The sequence below is a fragment of the Mytilus galloprovincialis genome, chromosome 6 (genome assembly GCF_965363235.1).
Source record: "Mytilus galloprovincialis chromosome 6, xbMytGall1.hap1.1, whole genome shotgun sequence".
Classification (NCBI taxonomy): Eukaryota; Metazoa; Mollusca; class Bivalvia; order Mytilida; family Mytilidae; genus Mytilus; species Mytilus galloprovincialis.
In genome coordinates, this window is record NC_134843.1 from 87,821,364 (window position 1) to 87,842,059 (window position 20,696).

At 32.7% G+C, this 20,696-nt stretch overlaps 1 protein-coding gene across 1 annotated transcript; it reads left to right on the plus strand.

The window, feature by feature from the left end:
- Positions 1-732: 732 nt before the first annotated feature.
- Positions 733-8,438, plus strand: LOC143080603 (heat shock 70 kDa protein 12A-like). Its single transcript, XM_076256527.1, has 5 exons — positions 733-841; positions 2,017-2,338; positions 5,396-5,599; positions 6,048-6,201; positions 7,079-8,438. Exons 2-5 carry the CDS (start codon positions 2,021-2,023, stop codon positions 8,131-8,133), a joined length of 1,731 nt encoding a protein of 576 aa, XP_076112642.1. The 5' UTR covers positions 733-841; positions 2,017-2,020; the 3' UTR covers positions 8,134-8,438.
- Positions 8,439-20,696: the final 12,258 nt, after the last annotated feature.

Genomic DNA, 20,696 nt, shown 5'->3' on the forward strand with positions numbered 1-20,696 from the left:
TTTTCCTCCAAATGTGTTTTGGCTTCTGTGTTATCGAGTTGCTGTATACCTTTCGTATTCATCACCAGTGGTCTCTTTCTATGTGAAGTTGGTTTACTTTTCTTATTTTTGTTGATTCAATTAAGATGTGTAGGTATACAGAACGAGTGAACCTAATGCTATGTAATATTTGATTCACCATAGCATGTTTGAAATTCAGTTGATTGTTCAAGAAAATAAATTATACTGTACATGTCTCTCTTTTATGTGTATACTGAAAAATATCATAAATTAATAAATTCGTTTACTGCTCTCTTCATATATAAATGCATGCATTAGCATATAAGGTAGTATTCGACTTTCTTATGAACTTGGACTATCCTAACGAAGACTTGTTTAAATCCTAGTGTTGTCTCAAGATCTAAGGTCATCCTAAATCAAGTCTACACCTTATGGAACTTGAATACTTTCATGTCCTCAGTTGTATACAATATTTAAGATACGTAGTCATAGAATCATTAATCGTCGGAAAAATTACATGGTCGTTAAATCATTAAGAGTAACAAAAATACAATATGTTTCGATTTCATTGTTTCCATAATACAGTAAAGTTGTTAGTTATTGCTTTCATCTACAAGTTAATTTGTATACACACAAACCCTTATTTTTACAGTTTACAATACATATTTTCATTTTCCACAATACCAATTTAACAGTCCAATCAAGGTATTTAAACCATTTAAATAGAATCTTAATGCTAATGGGGGAAATCCAAAAATCACTGGTCCATATATTTATTTTTATTTGTTAGTGCTTGTTTACTCGTGTGTTACCTATATTTTTGGAATTGTTAGTTAGAGACGTAAGTACACGTTATCATTTATTTCATTATATTATTCATATTTTTCTAATAAAAGCTGCATTTTTGTTCATATTTCAAATGAAAACGACCTTTTATAGGTTTGCATTTTCTGATAAAAAATTAAGTAAAGAAATTCGAAAATAGCTGTCAGATTGATTTTTGTATGTTTTTTTTATATATTTTCCCCTCTTCTTCTACAGAAATAAAACCTCTATCCTTGTTTTATCCCATTAACTTTCCTTTTCAGTTTTTTATTGCCTTTATTTGTTATAGGCCGACTAAATTTTGGGCTTTGTACTCGGGCAATCATGATACGAGACAAGGTTTTAATTTCGATGATGTCCGGGTATAAAATGTATGTTATTTGGTTACATAAATTTTCTTTTGAAAATGCCAGTTGATTTGATTTCAAGCAGTTTGGTTGTAAATTATACAGTAATGTGAAAAAGTGGGGTTAGTTTTGTTCTCCGTAAAATGTTGTGAGTAATTAGTTTTTACGCATAAACTATGCATATTGCTTTCCCATGCAGCCTTTATAACACATTCTTTATTCTTAGTCCAAATCTATCTGCTGTGTAGACATATGTACCTAGTGGGATAAAACGCTTTTATACATGTACCTTTATGAGTAAATAAAATATTCCAGTCACAGCAGTTAAAGAAATATAATCGATCTATTGCTTTTATAATTCTATTTAATACGAAATGAAATGAATTTAATGAAAAGACATAATTAAATATTGTATTTCAATGAAAGTACATATCTTATTCTTAAATGATAAACAGAAAAGCTCGATTTTTTTTTTCAATGTTTGCCAACAGATTTTGAATTATTACGATAGTACAAAACCCCGGTAGAAATTCATTTAGAAAGGGTTTTGAAGTTAATAAACTTTAATGTTATTGATAAATTCTACAATATGAGTGTTATGATGTTTTGGGAAGGCATGAGAGACTATTTTTTTTTAAAGAGAATATATAAACTTGTAAACAAATATTGATTAAACTGCGTCAAACTTAATTTATTTTTTTTATAAATGAATATTTTATAGATAAAACACGTATATTTTAAGCACGAATGCGCTAGGATCCGGTATCATTATAGTTCGTTATATACACTCGTAAAAATATATAAGTCAAGCTAATCGAGCTATTTTCTGAATCTTTCATTTTAGCAAAATGGCGACGAAAGGAAAGGAGAAATTTGAACTTGTAGTGGCACTGGATATAGGTACTACATACTCCGGCTATGCATATTCAACAGTTGAAGATTTCAAAACAAATCCACTGAATATTACGTACATACAATCCTGGAATGCTGGAAGGAAAAGAATGGTGTCACACAAAACTCCAACGTGTCTTATGCTGAATAAAAATGAAAAACTTGTTGCCTTTGGATACGAAGCCGAGGCTGCCTACGCCAAACTTATTGCGGATGAAGGTCACAAGAATTCGTATTACTTCCATCGTTTCAAGATGAAACTCTGCAAGAGAGAGGTACATATAAATTTAGTATTGCATCTTCATCTACCTTAAAATGACCGCCTTCAACTTACTGAAAATTATGTCACAATTAAAAGTAAATAACGGAAAATGAAAATTACAAATGTACAATAATTTAATGTGAAGGAATAAAATTTGGGACTCCTTTTTTTTTTAACTTAATTTGCATGTTGCTTATTTCGTTCGGTACAGTAGTTGGTTCTACAATCCATGTAAAAATGGTCATTTCTGGATTAAAAGAAAAATGACCAAACCATGTCAGCTGTCCTTTTTTACAATGTCTTTATTCCGATAACCTTTGTAAATATAATGGTAAACAGAAAACAATAGTAACGAAGTCACCGTATGTCACAGCAAGGGTGAAACAGGTTGTTTTAATAGAAATGTTTAAACATGTGCTGGGTTTTCTTTAAAATAAAATATTGATAGCAAAGAAATGATTTAACGCAATAATGTTCCCTTTTTACATTTGAGTAGAATTGCTTGCTTTCATGTATAACACGTGTTATTTAAGAGGTGCGATGATTCAGATTGATGATTTTGTGACAGTGCAAAAAGCAGCTTCGTTTATTATTTTGGACTTTAATTTAAAATTCTCAATTTTGATATTTAAGACTTTAATTCTCTGTGTTTTATAATTCATTTTATTTTATAATTTCGTTTCTATTTACATTTCATATCCAGGACTTAAAATCAACATGCTTTGATATGCAATTTAATTCTAAGTTTGGACATTGAGTGACATGTTTCAATCTGTTAGCTAATTAGTGACATTTTACCTTATTCATAATGTATGTTCTTAATTGTCTTAATCAGATAATCATTTAATATTTATTCTTCAAGTTCTAAAAATAGTTTAATCTTTGTCAGTGAACAATATTACTCAAATTAATTGTTATTTGTTATGTCTATACTTGTCATTTCAATTGTGTATGAATACTTGTTTATAATTTTTATAAGCAAGATTCGGACTCAGGACTTTACACTGAAAACAGTCCATCTGTAATAAAAGTATTCGTATTTCATGCTGAATTATTGGTTTATTCATCGCTAGTTCCAGAGTCTCAGAAGTTAGTTTTCACCAGAGTTTCAGTCTCAGAGTTCTCATTGCTATTCACAGCAATCGTTCGTTGTGTGATCAGGTGCATCACACAGTTTCAGTAACAAGAGGCCATTCAGTCAGGCTCTTGTTACACACCCGACAAGTCACCCTCGTTTCCCCGGTGACAATTTTATGTTGATCTTTAGTACTGTTGTGGTATATTTACTCGAGGCATACTGCTAGAGACACATGAATCTTGTACTTTTTCATTTTCAGCTTCTTCAGTATTTTGTTTGTACAAAATACCATCAATATACAGAAATAAGATCTGCCCAAATATAATCTGTGTCTGTCATTTCGGGTCTATATTTGCAGTTTAATAATACTTATACATATACATTATTATTTATGATTTATATTTCATAATATTTAAATATTGCGCAACATCTATTATGAATGAATTGATACTATGTCGTTAAATGTCGACAGTCTGATAAATAAAAGATATTTTAATCCCTAATCCCCGCTTTCGGAATTCATTTTGTTGTTGGTTACACTATATTTTGATTAATTCAATTCCGCGTAACAATTGGACTTTAAAATTGTATTTTATATATATATATGTTCCAGACCATATGAGTATTTGGACCGTACGCGTATGGTCCGGACCGTATACATATACTCGTACGGTCCGACCATACGCGTACGGTCGGACCGTATAAGTATACGCGTATGATCCAGTACGAGCTAGCCATACATGTCATCATTTGGGTTAAATTTAAACAAACATTTATATAACAATTTTTTTTTTTTTAGTTTTACAAATTGTTATTATTATATTACAATTAGATGAATTAAATGAACAAACGAACAATTGAAATTATATATAATTAATTTAAAGACAAGACAAGACAAGACAAAATCTTTATTTAGTCTCACCACTTTTTACATATAAAATATATAGCATAAACACAAGTGAACAAGAGCTACTCTATAAAGATTTATGAGAGACTATAAAACACATTTTTTTTCTTTAAATATATAAAAGTTTAAAAATAAATTTCCCCTTTATCAAAATTCATTGCAGATTTTGCATATATTGGCAGCATAAAATACAATATTTACATTGTAAAAAGCAATTTCAATTTTCATTATCTGACATGTGTAGTAAAAAATCTCATCAACAATACTAGCATGATTAAAAATAACATTACGAATATCTGAATATACAGGACAGTTAAACAAAACATGTTTTTCATATTCAACGTCATCAGTACAGTTAAAACATACTCTATTTTCAATTTCAATATTTTCATAACGACCAGTTTCAACTCTAATGGGTGCTACGCCACATCTAAATTTTGCTAACGCGCTCTCGTATATACCTGGTACATTTTTAAAATGTCAAATAGTTTTGTGCATCATATACACGTCTGAACATTGTATTTGTACGTAATCTATTTTTATCATTCGACATATATAATTTTGTCAAACCATTCTTCCTTAAATTTTCCGAAATATACTTTTTCGATATTCTTAATTAAATCTGTGTTTGAAATAGCACCATTATACAAATATTCCATATCAAGTTCTTGAAACTTTTTGTACTCCTAAATGCCATTATTTACTCTTTTACATTATCGCGGCATGTGTTACCTATATATCTATTATTATTCCCCCTTTTTAGCAAAAAACTAAATAGGTTGACAAACCGTTCGTCCGTCAACTTTTTTCTGTAATGCTTCATGTATTGGTTTGATTTTTGAAGATAATCATGTCATAAAGAGAGACAGATCAAGTATGATTTTCGTTCCGATTTGGGCAATTTGTGTTGAAGTTGTGGCCCTAGGAAAACAAAAACTGCTTGAAATCTCAGTTTTACGCGCTATTTTCTTTAAACATTTATCTATTGGTAGTAAATCTAGTTTATAATCAAATATGTAACCCTGTACAATAATGAAATAGTTCTTACACTAATAACTTGAATATTTGCACTTTGTATATTTTAGGCTATAACTAAGAATATGTCAATGAAAGATGTAACAGGAAAGGCTGCCAGAGCATTGGATGTGTTTTCTTTGTCAATCCGGGCACTAATTGATCACTTTCTAAAACAAGTGGATGTACCTCTGTCCAAAATACGCTGGGTTTTAACTGTCCCTGCAAGCTGGTCAGACATAGCTAAACAGTTCATGGCGGGAAGCGCAATGATGGTATGTTTTACAATCTGATTGGACAGAAGACAGTATCTAAATCAGCTTGCTAAGTTTAAGCGTTTCTCGCATTATCAAATCCTACATTCACATGTGACAAACTTATAGACTAGATTTAGTGTTGGTTATGGTTATCATAGTGGTGTGATATAAGTATGAACAAGCACGTATTTTTGATGCTGTTTTCTGTAGAAGATATGTATAAGGTTATGTAAAACAGATCACGACGAAGAAGTAATATGATGGTTTCAATTAAAGAAAGAAAAAAATTGTAATTGTCAAGCTACGGCCCTTAAGATAGGTCGTGCAATATCACCAAAAAAACCTTCTACCATTTAGGATCATTTAGGGTATTATTCAACAGTTACATTTTCAAAGTAATTTTTTTAATTTGTATAATACATCGAACATATCATTGTTAAACACTATCCAAACTTGCTCATTTCAGGCAGGAATTCCAGAGGAACAACTAATCATAGCGTTAGAATCAGAGGCTGCAGCCATATATTGTGAAAATCTGAATTCAGAAAAACGTAAAGGATCAGATCATAGATATTCTATTGAAAACGACGGAAGTAAATTTATGATGGTGGACATTGGTGGTAAATACATATACATAAGACATATGAAATGATGTAGTTTTGTTTATTCATCACAAATACAATTTACAATGGTGTAATTGCAATTGAGACCAACATAGTTTAATTCAGTAACATTTTAGCAACTTCAAAAATGTGTGACCTTCTTGTCATATGTGTAAACCTGTATTCAAAGACCATCTGTTTTAAGAGACCACTTTTACCTACTCTCTTAAGTGGTCTCTTAATAAATGTTTGACTGTATATCTATCATCTTATATGCAATCATAACAATTCATATGTGTTGTTGTTTCTACAGACCCATCTCTTTGGTGTCTATTTTTTTCAAATTTGATTTCTTGTTTATAGATTTGAAAAGGTGGTAAATTTATATAGTAACATTAGCAAACTCTTTGAGTGTTGCAGCCTATTTAGTTGAATGTGAAACCAAAGGTAATATCTTTTATATGTATACCGGTGTCCATGTGCGCTAAACAGGATAGTTCTTTTGATTACTAGTATGTGTCTCGCATTTGCTGTTTCATTGACATGTATCTAGCTTCTTTTTATATTCAAAGTCTAGGTTTGTTCTCCTATAGTGCAAAAGGTTGCGATTTCGATCACTGGCCCGATCAAAACAAAGATTTGCTAATGTGTATTTGCTTTTATTTCTTTAATGTTATGTTGAATATATATATATGGTAACTAACTGGCCCTTTCTTGTAAATGTTTTTCATTTGCAGCGAAAAAGCAGTTCCAAGAAAAAGATGATTTCTCTTATTATGATATTTCGTTTATCTTTCAGAATATACTTATCAAATACCTTGGTTATTATTCACACTTATGATTGAACTTATTATAAATAATATATCTAATTTAAATCAATTATTTTTTTTTCTAGGAGGCACAACTGACATTACAGTTTTAGAAAAATTAGCAGACAACAAAATGAAACAGCTTTGTTCATCGACCGGTGGCATATTTGGTGGCATGTCCGTAGATGAAGAATATATTGAAATGGTAGAAAACATCATTATGGGAGCAGTGATGCGGAAATTAAAATCTGATTACCCACAGTCATATCTCGAAATGTTAAGTAGCTTTGAATATCTAAAGCAAAATATAGATTCAAGTCTAGCAGGACAGATCTCTGTTAGCATACCATATGAAGTGATTAGTTCCCTTTGTAAAAGTCAAGCGGGCGAGACATTTGAGTCATTGTTAGAATCGTCAGAGTACAGTGGGCGAGTATCATTGGAAAAGGGCAAACTTAAGATAGATGCTGGTCTTTTAAGGTCATTCTTTAATAAACCTATTGTAGAAATGATAACATTGATGAAAGAATGTTTCAAAAAATGCGAACCTGAGAGAGTACGAATAATTCTTGTCGTAGGCGGATTTTCGCAGTGTCCATTCCTACGTGAGGCCCTTAAGACAGCTTTTCCAAGAAAGCTTATAAAATTTCCACATGAACCCAATCTAGCTGTCTTAAAAGGAGCAGTCTTGTTTGGTCATGAACCCAGTTTTATTGCGTCAAGGGTTGTTCGATATACATATGGTGTAGAAGTGTCTAAGGATTACGACCCAAGACTTCATTCCTCAGACAGACGAGTCATTGTAGATGGAGAGGCTTTGTGTCGAGGTGCATTCGATACATTTATGGCGGCAGAAACTTCAGTTCCCATTGGAACAGCTATTACAGAAACATACACTACAACCGAAAAAAATCAAAAGTCGCATTATCTGCCTATTTACATTTCAACAAGTAAAAATCCAAGATACACAGACGATGACGAGTCGTCTTACTTGGGTACTATTAAAGTGCCGATACCAAATCCTAGTGAGATGTACCGAGATGTCAAGGTCAACTTTTATTTCGGTTTTACAGAACTTGAAATTGAAGCAATAGACGTAGACACAAATGAAAAATGTGAAGTAAAATTTGATCTTTTGTAAACCAGTATGCATTTAATTTGTTACGTATTACAAACGTAGTTTGTTTGAATGAGAAGTTTACAGCGAACAGTGTTGGGTACAGACTATCAAGGTCCATTTCTGTGAGAGACTACATTGTCTCTGAGATTGAAAATGTACATGTGTTTTGTACCAAGTGTGTTCCCGATTTTTCATGAAAGATATCTAATTCGTAGCATGATTTTGTTTGGATGAGTAGTGCTTGTTGTATAACACTAAAAAGACCCTTTGTCTTTCTTTTAGCATTTTGCTTTTTGTTTTTAAATTAAATGATGATTTTTACTTATTGTAAGATTTATATGTTCTTCTTTCAAGACTCGGAGACATGAAATGTTATTAAAGGAATGTCTGTAATATTTTTTCTGTCTATGAAGAAATAACATAAAAAATTTGGTGCACACTGAATAACGCGAGTAGCGGGTTATTTAACAGTGTGCACCACATTTTTTATGTTATTTCGAATAGACAGAAAAAATATTACAGTCATTTCTTATAATTTAATTCTAAATTCCATTTCAAACCGTAGAAAACCATGAAAAACGTTGCTGACGTAACGGTCACATGACTAAATTATGTCTATGGGCTGATAACAAAATAACGTCAGCCAATCAGAAGACGCGTTACATCCAAAATTAAATTATATATATATATCAGCAAGTCACTTGTCTGTTTTTGACATATGTTATCATCCAGATATCTTTCGATTTCTTGCTTGTTTGGGTTGCACTTTCTTTGACACGTAACCACTTCTTCTTTTATTTATGTGCATGTTGATATTTTTTTTTATCTTTATGTATGGTGATCTTTATTTTATGGCCATGTTGCAGTACACGTTTTCGGACGTATATTTGATTTTCCGTGTTCTGTATCGTCCTCAGGCCATAAAGACCCCCGTTTTCTAAGCGACACGTGCGTGCAAGTCATATTAAATTGTTGAAATCAAATATTTACCTACAAATGGGTGCCGTAGTAGGTCCACTGCCGTTTTGAGCAAGGATTTTTTTACATGCATTATTATATGTACAAAAAATGTATAGTACACACAAATAAAATTATCATGGGCTTTTTTGACCGACTGTGAAATTTAATACTGATAAATATAACTCAACTTCTAAGATCATAATTATCATGATGATTAACGCACGGATATGTTCCTGATATTGTAACTACAATCCCGTCCTTGTTCCGAATGTGAACTACCGAATTATACTAACCGGTTTTGCCGAACATGAACAACACGACGGATGCCACATCTGGAGCAGGATCTGCTAACCCTTCCGGAGCACCTGCCGGAGATCACTTTGGTAGGGTACGCGTTGCTCAGTTTTTAGTTTTCCATGTTGTGCTTTGCTACTATTAGTATTGGTTGTTTTTTGGTGTTTTATTCATTGAGTTGTCTGTTAATTTTCGACTTATGATATAGATATAAGAATATGTGGTATGAGTGCCAATGAGACAAATCTCCATCCAAGTCATAATTTGTGTAAAAGTAACCCGTTATAGGTCAAAGTACGGTCTCCAATACGGAGCTTTGCCAGGGCTCCCATTGAACAGCTAGCTATAAAGGGCCCCCAAAAATGACTAGTGTGGAACCATTCAAACGGGAAACCCAACGGTATAATCTATATAAAAAATAAAAACGCGAAACGAGAAACATTTATGAACCACATCAAGAAACGACCACTACTGAACATCAGATTCCTGACTTAGGACAGGTGCAAACAAATGCAGCGGGTTGTAACGATTTAGGTACCTTCCTGCACCTTTATCTGAAACAATAGTGTAACATCACAACATAGAAAGACGTACTATAAAATATCAATGGAAATGGTTTAACTCAATCAAAAGACATATCAACAATAGTGAACATACACTGAACGAATAAAAATAATTTTAAAAAAAACCAATAACCTTGATAAAAAAAAATCCGCCCTATACAATAATATACTACGGAAGCCGATAAGGGCCATTCAAAAAAAAAAAAAAAATCATGTCGTAATTACGACATAGCATGTCGTAATTTCGACATAACATGTCGCTTTTACGACATCACTATGACGTTATTTCGACATAACATGTCGTTTAAACGACATCGCTATGTCGTAATTTCGACATAACATGTCGTAATAACGACATCACTATGTCGTTATAACGATTTAGCTATGTCGTAATAACGACATCGCTATATATATAAAAAAAATATGTATTATGATTGCCAAGAGACTAAATGATACAGAAATTAACAACTATAGGTCATCATAATGCCCCCAATAATTAGAAAAGCCCCCGCATAGTCAGCTATAAAAGAGGGACGAAAGATACCAGAAGGAGAGGCCCCGAAATGCTGTGTGGCAGACAGTGTTATTTATAAATTATTAGCTCCCTTGGTAAAACTCCAAATTTCATATTTAATGTGTTTGATTGTTGAATAATTTACATGAAGCTTAATAAGTATATATTTGTTAATTGCATAGCTTTTGCTATTTGAATCCATTGGTTAAAGATATTTATTTATATTGTAAAGTTTAATATTTGCATCGTCGCAAAATCTTTGGTTACCTTCTTTGGTTTCCTTCTGTGAGAAACTTATATATTTTATAGATCCTATTAAAGTTCATTAAATTACCGACGTATCGTGGGAGGGCTATATAGCATGTCAAACGGTATAAACTTCTCAAGAATAATATGTGGATTGACATGCAGTTCTACCAAGGCAAGCTTAGCTCTCCACCTCCCATTTCATAAGCGCAAACTATATGGCTTCTTGAAATAAGGGTGAATTAAAGTATTGATTGCTCTATTTCTACTTTCAAACGTTGGGCACGATGTTCCTACAACCCCACGTTACACTTTTAAAATTAAAAAATGCGGCGTCGAAGAGGGTTTTTGACTTCGATTAATTTTTGCAAGTTTTATTCTGTTTTCTATATGTTGGTTGATTCCGGTTCTGCTCGTTTTGTGATGCAATTTTATCATAAGTTACCACAAGTTGTGGAAATCGATTTAATAATGTTTACCCTTTAAGTTATTTCAACTAAAAATGCAGAACTGTCGCAAGTAATGTAGGAAGGAAAGATGGGACGGAAGTACATGTATACGGTTTTCCATAAAAAAAATTTTTTTTAGATGTACAAAACTTTTATCATAGGATGTTTAACTTTCAAGGTGCATATCATATGTCATTGTAAAATTTCTATATCTTAATTCAACCCCAATACAAATATATCTGACACTGCAAGTAAATCGAACATTTTAACCTTGGTTAAATTTGAATCATGAGAATTGTATTTTCCCTGGCACACAAGTTGTCGAAATACACCCCTTCAATTACTTGAACCTTGGCTTGAGAATTATTTCCCAAGTCATCTATAGTGTTCAACTTCTGATATACATTTTAAAATATAGTAATCTACTCCTGGATCGTCCGCGAAAACGGCTAATATAATCCCGGGTTTTTATTAATTCGATGAAACAGTTTTCGTCGCTGTTTGGGATTCGTCTATCAATTACCTCCATTTCATGCACAAGTTTATATTGACGAAAAGTTCCGGCTTCGCTAGTACATGAATTACTTTCATCACGACAGTTATAACATGAATAGCAGGACAAATCGCGAAATAAAACATTCCGTGAACTGGTATTAAGTCTTTTAATATTGGTGATTGCACCTTACTGAAGTGACGACTTTAAATGGTCTATTTCGGAGTACTTCCGCAACATAAATTTCAATTCGCATTTTACATTCAGAGGACTGTCTTGTTGTCTCCAATTTGTCTTTGCAAAAGTTGGAATAAGTTCATGTAATGAGATTTTTTCCCCATTTCCCCATTCTTTTAAATAAATCGTTAAAAGCTATAAACGATTAATAAAAATTGCAAAATTTAACCTGTGTCGAACCTATGTCCCCGGGCGGAGTCTATATCAACATGCACTATTCTTTTTTCGGCAGCAATCATCAACCTCTTTTTCCAAATTTCATAACACGATTTTTTGTTAATTATCATGAACATTTAATTGAAACTTTAGCACATGTAACGTCGGAAATTAGCGTCTTTCGGATTTTAGACGTTTTCAAACGTTTGGACAAATTGGCTACCGTTTTGTAATGTGTGGAATCATTTTATTATTCTTTAAGACCCAAATATGTAGTTATAAGAAAAGAATCTTGGCATTTTTTACTCTTCGTGTATCTAACTTTTGTTTTGATCAATTATAAAAAATACACGTTAACTGCATTGAAAAATGAAATATCAACTTGGACAAAATGGCTACCGTTTGAAAAACGACTGTGTAGAGAAGATTTTATTGAATCAGCAATATTTGAACTCACGAACAATGAGGCAAATATTTGTACTTTTGTTAGATATTATTATTGTCTTACTCTTTTTATTCATTTTCTGCTATATATTCTTATAAAATTCACTTTCAGTCGTTGAGTTAACGAAATACGTCGTTGGACATTTTTCTTATTCCAGCTTAATATGCAACCACCGAGTCAAATGAAATTTGGCAAAATAACGGCTTTAACGCCGCCACAAAGAACCGACACATGTCGCTGTTCCTGCCAAGAATAAAAAAGATCAGAGAATAAGAAATAGGGTCACTTTAAATAAGAGTTAAAACAGTTTTTCATAAATGTAACGTTGGACATCCGTTTTTTTTTCACATAGCTTTGTTATTTTAATCCTCAAATAAACTAGGTAATTCTTACTATATGATCAAGAGCTATAAAAACATATTTTAAAACATATATTGATTTTGTTTTAATTATTGGTTCGTGTTTTCTAACACTTTTATTTTGTTTTGCGGATGAAATTTCGAAGATTCTGTTTTAAATCCTAGGGGTTGTAGGAACATCGTGCCCACCGTTTGAAAGTAGAAATAGAGCAATCAATACTTCAGTTCCCCCTTATTACAAGAAGCCATGTAGTTTGCGCTTATTCAAAGGGAGGAGGAAAGCTTGGCTTGCCTTGGTAGGACTGACTGTATGTCAGTCCTCTTATAGTTCCACATATTATTGTTCCAACAATCATTAGAAGTTCTTATCGTTCTTGACAGGCTAAGTGGCCCAGCCATAGTCGGTTCTATATTAAACTTCATTAGGATCTATAAAATATATAACTTTATCACAGAAGGTAACCAAAGAAGGTAACCAAAGATTTTGCGACGATGCAAATATTAAACTTTACAATATAAATAAATATCTTTAACCAATGAATTCAAATAGCAAAAGCTATCCAATTAATAAATATATACTTATTAAGCTTCATGTAAATTATTTAACAATGAAATACATTAAATATGAAATTTGGAGTTTTACCAAGGGAGCTAATAATTAATTAATAACACTGTCTGCCACACAGCATTTCGGGGCCTCTCCCTCTGGTATCTTTCGTCCCTCTTTTATAGCTGACTATGCGGGGGTTTTTCTAATTATTGGGGGCATTATGATGACCTATAGTTGTTAATTTCTGTGTCATTTATACGGAAGCCGATAAGGGCCATTCAAAAAAAAAAAATGTCGTAATTACGACGTAGCATGTCGTAATTTCGACATAACATGTCGTTATTACGACATAGCTTTGTCGTAATTTCGACATAACATGTCGTTATAACGACATCGCTATGTCGTAATTTCGACATATCATGTCGTAATAACGACATCACTATGTCGTTATAACGACAAAGCTATGTCGTAATAACGACATCGCTATATATAAAAGAATATGTATTATGATTGCCAAGAGACTAAATGACACAGAAATTAACAACTATAGGTCATCATAATGCCCCCAATAATTAGAAAAGCCCCACACAGTCAGCTATAAAAGAGGGAGATACCAGAGGGAGAGCCCCCGAAATGCTGTTTGGTAGACAGTGTTATTAATTAATTATTAGCTCCCTTGGTAAAACTCTAAATTTCATATTTAATGTATTTCATTGTTAAATAATTTACATGAAGCTTAATAAGTATATATTTGTTAATTGCATAGATTTTGCTATTTGAATCATTGGTTAAAGATATTTATTTATATTGTAAAGTTTAATATTTGCATCGTCGCAAAATCTTTGGTTACCTTCTTTGAATAGATTCAGTGAGAAACTTATATATTTTATAGATCCCAAATGATTAAACCGACCGAGTATGTTAGGCGTAACAGTCAATCATACTTAATAAAGATAAAAAAAAAAAACAGTCAATCATACAAGGCAAGTCTAGCTATCCATCTTCCTTTAAATAAGTGCAAACTTCAAGGCTTTTTGTAATAAGGTTGAATTGAAGTATTGATTGCTCTATTTCTACATTCAAACGGTGGGCACGATATTCCTACAACGCCTAGAATTTAAAACAGAATCTTCGAAATTTCATCCGCAAAACAAAATAAAAATAAACGAAAACACGAAACAATATTGTAACAAACTCAGTATATGTTTTAAATTATGTTTTTACAGCTCATGATCATATACTAAGTAATATCTAGTATATTTGAGGATTAAAATAAGAAAGCTATGTGAAAAAAACGGATGTCCAACGTTACATTTATGAAAAACTGTTTTAACAAAAATAACTCTTATGTATAGTGATCCTATTTCTTATTCTCTGATCTTCTTGATTCTTGGCAGGAACAACGACATGTGTTGGTTGTCTGTGCCGTTAAAGCCGTTATTTTGCCAAATTTCATTTGACTCGATGGCTGCAAATTAAGCTGGAATAAGAAAAATGTCCAACGACGTTTTTCATTAACTCAACGACTGAAAGTGAATTTTATAAGTAGATATAGCAGAAAATGAATAAAAAGAGTAAGACAATAATAATATCTAACAAAAGTACAAATATTTGCCTCATGTGAGTTCAAATATTGCTGATTCAATAAAATCTTCTCTACACAGTCGTTTTTCAAACGGTAGCCATTTTGTCCAAGTTGATATTTCATTTTTCAAAGCAGTTAACGCGTATTTTTGATAATTGATAAAAACAAAAGTTAGATACATGAACAGTAAAAAATGCCAAGATTCTTTTCTTATTACCTATACATTTGGTTCTAAAAGGAATAAAATGCTTCCACACATTACAAAACGGTAGCCAATTTGTCCAAACGTCTGAAAACGTCTAAAATCCTAAAGACGCTAATTTCCGACGTTACATGTGCTAAAGTTTCAATTAAATGTTCATGATAATTAAAACAAATCGTGTTATGAAATTTGGAAAAAGAGGTTGATGATTGCTGCCGAAAAAAAAAGAATAGTGCATGTTGCTATAGACTCCGCCCGGAGACATAGGTTCGACACAGGTTAAATTTTGCAATTTTTATTAATCGTTTATAGCTTTTAACGATTTATTTAAAAGAATTGGGAAATGGGGAAAACATCCCATTTCATGAACTTCGTCCAACTTTTGCAAAGACAAACTGGAGACACCAAGACAGTCCTCTAAATGTAAAATACGAATTGAAATTTATGTTACGGAAGTACTCCGAAATAGATCATTTAAAGTCGTCACTTCAGTAAGGTGCAATCACCAATATTAAAAGACTTAATACCAGTTCACGGAATGTTTTACTTCGCGATTTGTCCTGCAATTCATGTTATAACGGTCGTGATGAAAATAATTCCTGTACTAGCGAAGCCGGAACTTTTCATCAATATAAACTTGTGCATGAAATGGAGGTAATTGAAAGACGAATCCCAAACAGCGACGAAAACCGTTTCATCGAATTAATAAAAACCCGGGATTATATTTGCCGTTTTCGCGGACGATCCAGGAGTAGATTACTATATTTTAGAATGTATATCAGAAGTTAAACGCTATAGATGACTTGGGAAATAAAGCCAAGGTTCAAGTAATTGAAGGGGTGTATTTCGACAACTTATGTGCCAGGGAAAATACAATTCTATTCAAATTTAACCAAGGGTAAAAATGTTCGATTTACTTGCAGAGTGTCAGATATATTTGTATTGGTTGAATTAAGATATAGAAATTTTACAATGACAGATGATATGCACCTTGAAAGTTATACATCCTAAAAAACACAAAAATATGGAAAACCGTATACATGTACTTCCGTCCCATCTTTCCTTTCTACATTACTTGCGACAGTACTGCATTTTTAGTTGAAATAACTTAAAGGCTAAACATTATTAAATCGATTTCCACAACTCGAGGTAATCTTTGATAAAATGACATCACAAAACGAACAGAACCAGAATCAACCAACAATAAAAAAAAAAAACCAGAATAAAACTTGCAAAATTAAACCAGGTCAAAAACCCTCTTCGACGCCGTATGTTTAAGTGTAACGTCGTGTTGTAGGAATATCGTGCCCAACGTTTGAAAGTAGAAATAGAGCTTTCAATACTTCAATTCACCCTTATTACAAGAAGCCATGTAGTTTACGCTTATATAAAGGAAGATGGAATGCTTGGCATGCAATGTCAGTCCTCATAATTTCCACGTCTTACTTGTTTATTTCAAACTTGTCTGGCTGTACAGCCCATCCACGGCAGGTAACTTATAAAACTTAGACGGGATTTAAAAATATATAAGTTTCTCACTGAAGGTATCCAAAGAAGGTAACCAAAGATTTTGAAACGATGCAAATATTAAACTTTACAATATAAATAAAAAATCTTTAACCAATGAATTCAAATAGCAAAAGCTATGCAATTAACAAATATATACTTATTAAGCTTCATGTAAATTATTTAACAATGAAATACATTAAGTATGAAATTTGGAGTTTTACCAAGGGAGCTTATAATTAATTAATAACACTGTCTGCCACACAGCATTTTGGGGACTCTCCCTTTGGCATCTTTCCTCCCTCTTTTATAGCTGACTAATCGGGGGCTTTTCTTATTATTGGAGGCATTATGATGACCTATAGTTGTTTTAAAATTCTGTGTCATTTAGTCTCTTGGCAATCATAATACATATTCTTTTATATATAGCGATGTCGTTATTACGACATAGCTATGTCGTTTTAACGACATAGTGATGTCGTTATTACGACATGATATGTCGAAATTACGACATAGCGATGTCGTTATAACGACATGTTATGTCGAAATTACGACAAAGCGATGTCGTAATAACGACATGTTATGTCGAAATTACGACATGCTATGTCGTAATTACGACATAAAATATTTTTTTTGAATGGCCCTTATCGGCTTCCGTAATATACAAAGGTAAATGAAAATATTTTGTTGTAAGGTATACAGTTTAAATGGAGAAAGGATTTTTGTTAACAAAATAAATAATTTTGTGGTTCATAGTACGAAGAGGTGAAAATTTATAGTAATACCAAACACTTATCAATGCTGATATATAAACGAGATAACCCCGAATAAGTTAACATTAAAGTCATTAAATAACAAAAAAGAACTAAAAATAGTATTAACAGACCAAATTAACAAGAAAGTAAGAGCAGTTAATAACAGAAAGTTCAAAGACAAACACAATTGATAATAAAAATAAAATGCTTCGCTGAGTGCAGCCTGATACGACTGCAGAGGTCGAACATTGAACAGTTGGGGCAAATATTGACACAATATTCAAGCTTGATACTGTATGAATTTGGATTGTGATCAAATTTTTGACATAATATAGGTTTCTGACACAAAATAAATGTGGTCAAAGGTCTTACAAATCTATTACGCAATACTGTGCAATTGAATTCGAAAAAAATATTTGAAAAATTTAGGGAAATAAATGAATCCCTTATAAGTATTGGAACCCCATCCCCTTATTTCAAAAAAAAAAAAATAACCTTCGAAGCAATAACACCAAAACTCGAAAAATGCTTATTTTTTACCCTTTTTTAGCACTTAATTCCTACATTTTTGGGGCAATTAACCCAAAACTTAATCCCAGCCTTCCATGTGTTAAATGGAACCTTGTAGTACATACACTAACACACAAGTTATTATCCTGAAACTAGAAAAAGGCTGTTTTAGGCCCCTTTTTTGGCCCTTAATTCCTAAATTGATGGCCCCATAACTCCTAAAACTAATCCCAACCTTCTACTTGTGGTATTGAACATTATGGTACAATTTCATAGCAATAGAAATACTAATACACAAGTTGTTATCCCGAAGCTAGAAAAATGATTGTTTTGGTCCCTTTCGGGCCCCTTATTCCAAAACGGTTGGGACCATCATCAGCAAAATCGATCCCAACCTTCCTTTTGTGGTATTGAACCTTCTTAAAAATATCATAGGGATCTATTCACTTAAACTTAAGTTATTGTCCGGAAACAAATGTGTCTTCGGACGACGACGACGACGACGACATCATACCATTATACGATCACAAAAAACTGTTTGCAATCGTATAAAAATCATGCATCACAGACTAAAATCAACTAAAACACACCTCAGGGTTTCAGTATTTTATTGTCATTGACAGTCAAAAAAGACATGATTAGTTCAATGCCCCCAAAAATGTATTGACAGGCAGTATGATAATTATGAATTAATACAGGAATAAATCTGCTAATGACTGAGGGACGAGTTAGTGCCAATAAGAATACCTACTACTTCAGTTTGAATGTCCATCTGGTGTCTTACGCCTCTCTTTTCTGAAGGAAATCAGCAATAAAAAGCAGCACATATCGATACAAACAGAAAGTACGTGCATTCGGCGGCAGTAAAAAAAACTGTACTATGAACCCGTCGGTGCAAGCCTTTTGGATGCAGTCTTAGTAAGTATAGTATGCAGAGGCAAAAGATTGATAGCAGTGTACATATATATTCTAATTAAAATTCTGACCTATATTAATTCGCTAGCCAGTACATGTCGTACATGTAAATATAACGAAATCAGAGAACTATAGTTTAATTAGATTGAGCTGAATAATAACGCAGTTTTACAAAGTAAAGTATACCATACCTAGCGGTCTTAAAAGTAACAATTAGGATTTCGATTTGCAAATATAAACAGAAGTCCATTACTAGACAGTTAAGTTATGGACTTCTGATACATAAACTATTCGAAATGATTAGCTGACATCACTAAGATAATACAAAAGAAACTTGGCCCTAGATCCAAGATGGCATCATGCCCAGTGGCGGATCCAGAACTTTGCCTAAGCGGGGCCCGCTGACTGACCTAAAGGGGGCTCCAGTCATGCTTCAGTGATTCCCTATATAATCAACCAAATTTTTCCCACGAAACGGGGGGCCCGGGCACCCCTGGATCCGCCTATGATGCCGCAACCAAACACGTGTATAACTAGTCCGAGATTACTCTGACGTCAAACGGCTGTTTTGCCAGACAAGCTGGGGCCGTTTGACGTCAGAGTAATCTCGGACTAGTGTATAACAGAAACCAAAAATCGTAATTTCTGACGTGAGAGATCCAAGATTCCGCAACTAAGCATATGTGTATACAGAAACAAAATATCGTGATATCTGTACATGTATGTGAGAATATAGATTTCATATCCAATTTTTTTAGACCTTGTTATTGCATTCTGGTAACTATTTTCAGGTGTGGTCGAGTATGGCATAGTCAATGACCAATGAGGATCATGACTCCATAAGGGCTCATTTAGATCTTCACTAAATTGTTGAGCAGTCGAAGCAAGTAATTGGGCTTGTCAGTTAAGGTATCCTAAGATGTGTCTTAATTAAGACATTATCTAGTGCGGTATTAGGACTTGTCTAAGACATGTCAAATGATGTATCACAAGCCTATCTTATAACGGTCCTAACTGCGATTCGACCTATGACCATCCTGACACATATATTTTGTTAATAAAGATATATGTAAAAAAACAATTGAAAATGTGGATTCATTGATTTGTTGATATCAATTTTCATGAAATGAGAGAAAAAAAAAATATCATCATAGATAGATCTATCGCTATAAATATGTAAAGGGCGTGAGATTGCATTTATGATTATCTTTGATGAAGAAGAAAAAAATAACACAAAAATAAAGATTTTACGTTATTCTAATAGCTATCTTATCCCTATGAAAATATAGATCTCTGGTTTCGTTACTCTGACCCATGTTACGATAGATCAAATTTGAAATATATCTTTTATAATAGATACATTGTTATATACTTTTATGATAAATGAATTTCGTCCTAGTCCTACGTTTTGTTTTTTTTTGACACAGCCATAGCTTCTCACAGCATGCAGGCTGTCTATGCCACATATTTCAAGTCGTTGCTTTTTTACGCATTTTCGAAACAAGGATTTGTGATGGCGTGAATGCCTTTTAACGCCAGGCGTCACACGGTCATTTTCGGCTACCGTTAGCGTCAAATTGGTTATAAATATTACCGTGATAAATTATTCTTATCCTGGATCTCAAATACTTATCGTTACCATGGTTACCGTTTTTTTGGAGAAATACATAACATGATTCGTCTTAATCAGTCTTTTTATCGTTTAAAAAATAGTGTACATTTTATCATCATGCACCAAAAAATTAACGTTAAGTTTTAACGTGAAATGTTTGGCAAGAATTTTACCGTTATTCGTCATGAAGGTACCCCATTACGACCCTCATTTAGTCGAACATTCAAATTCTT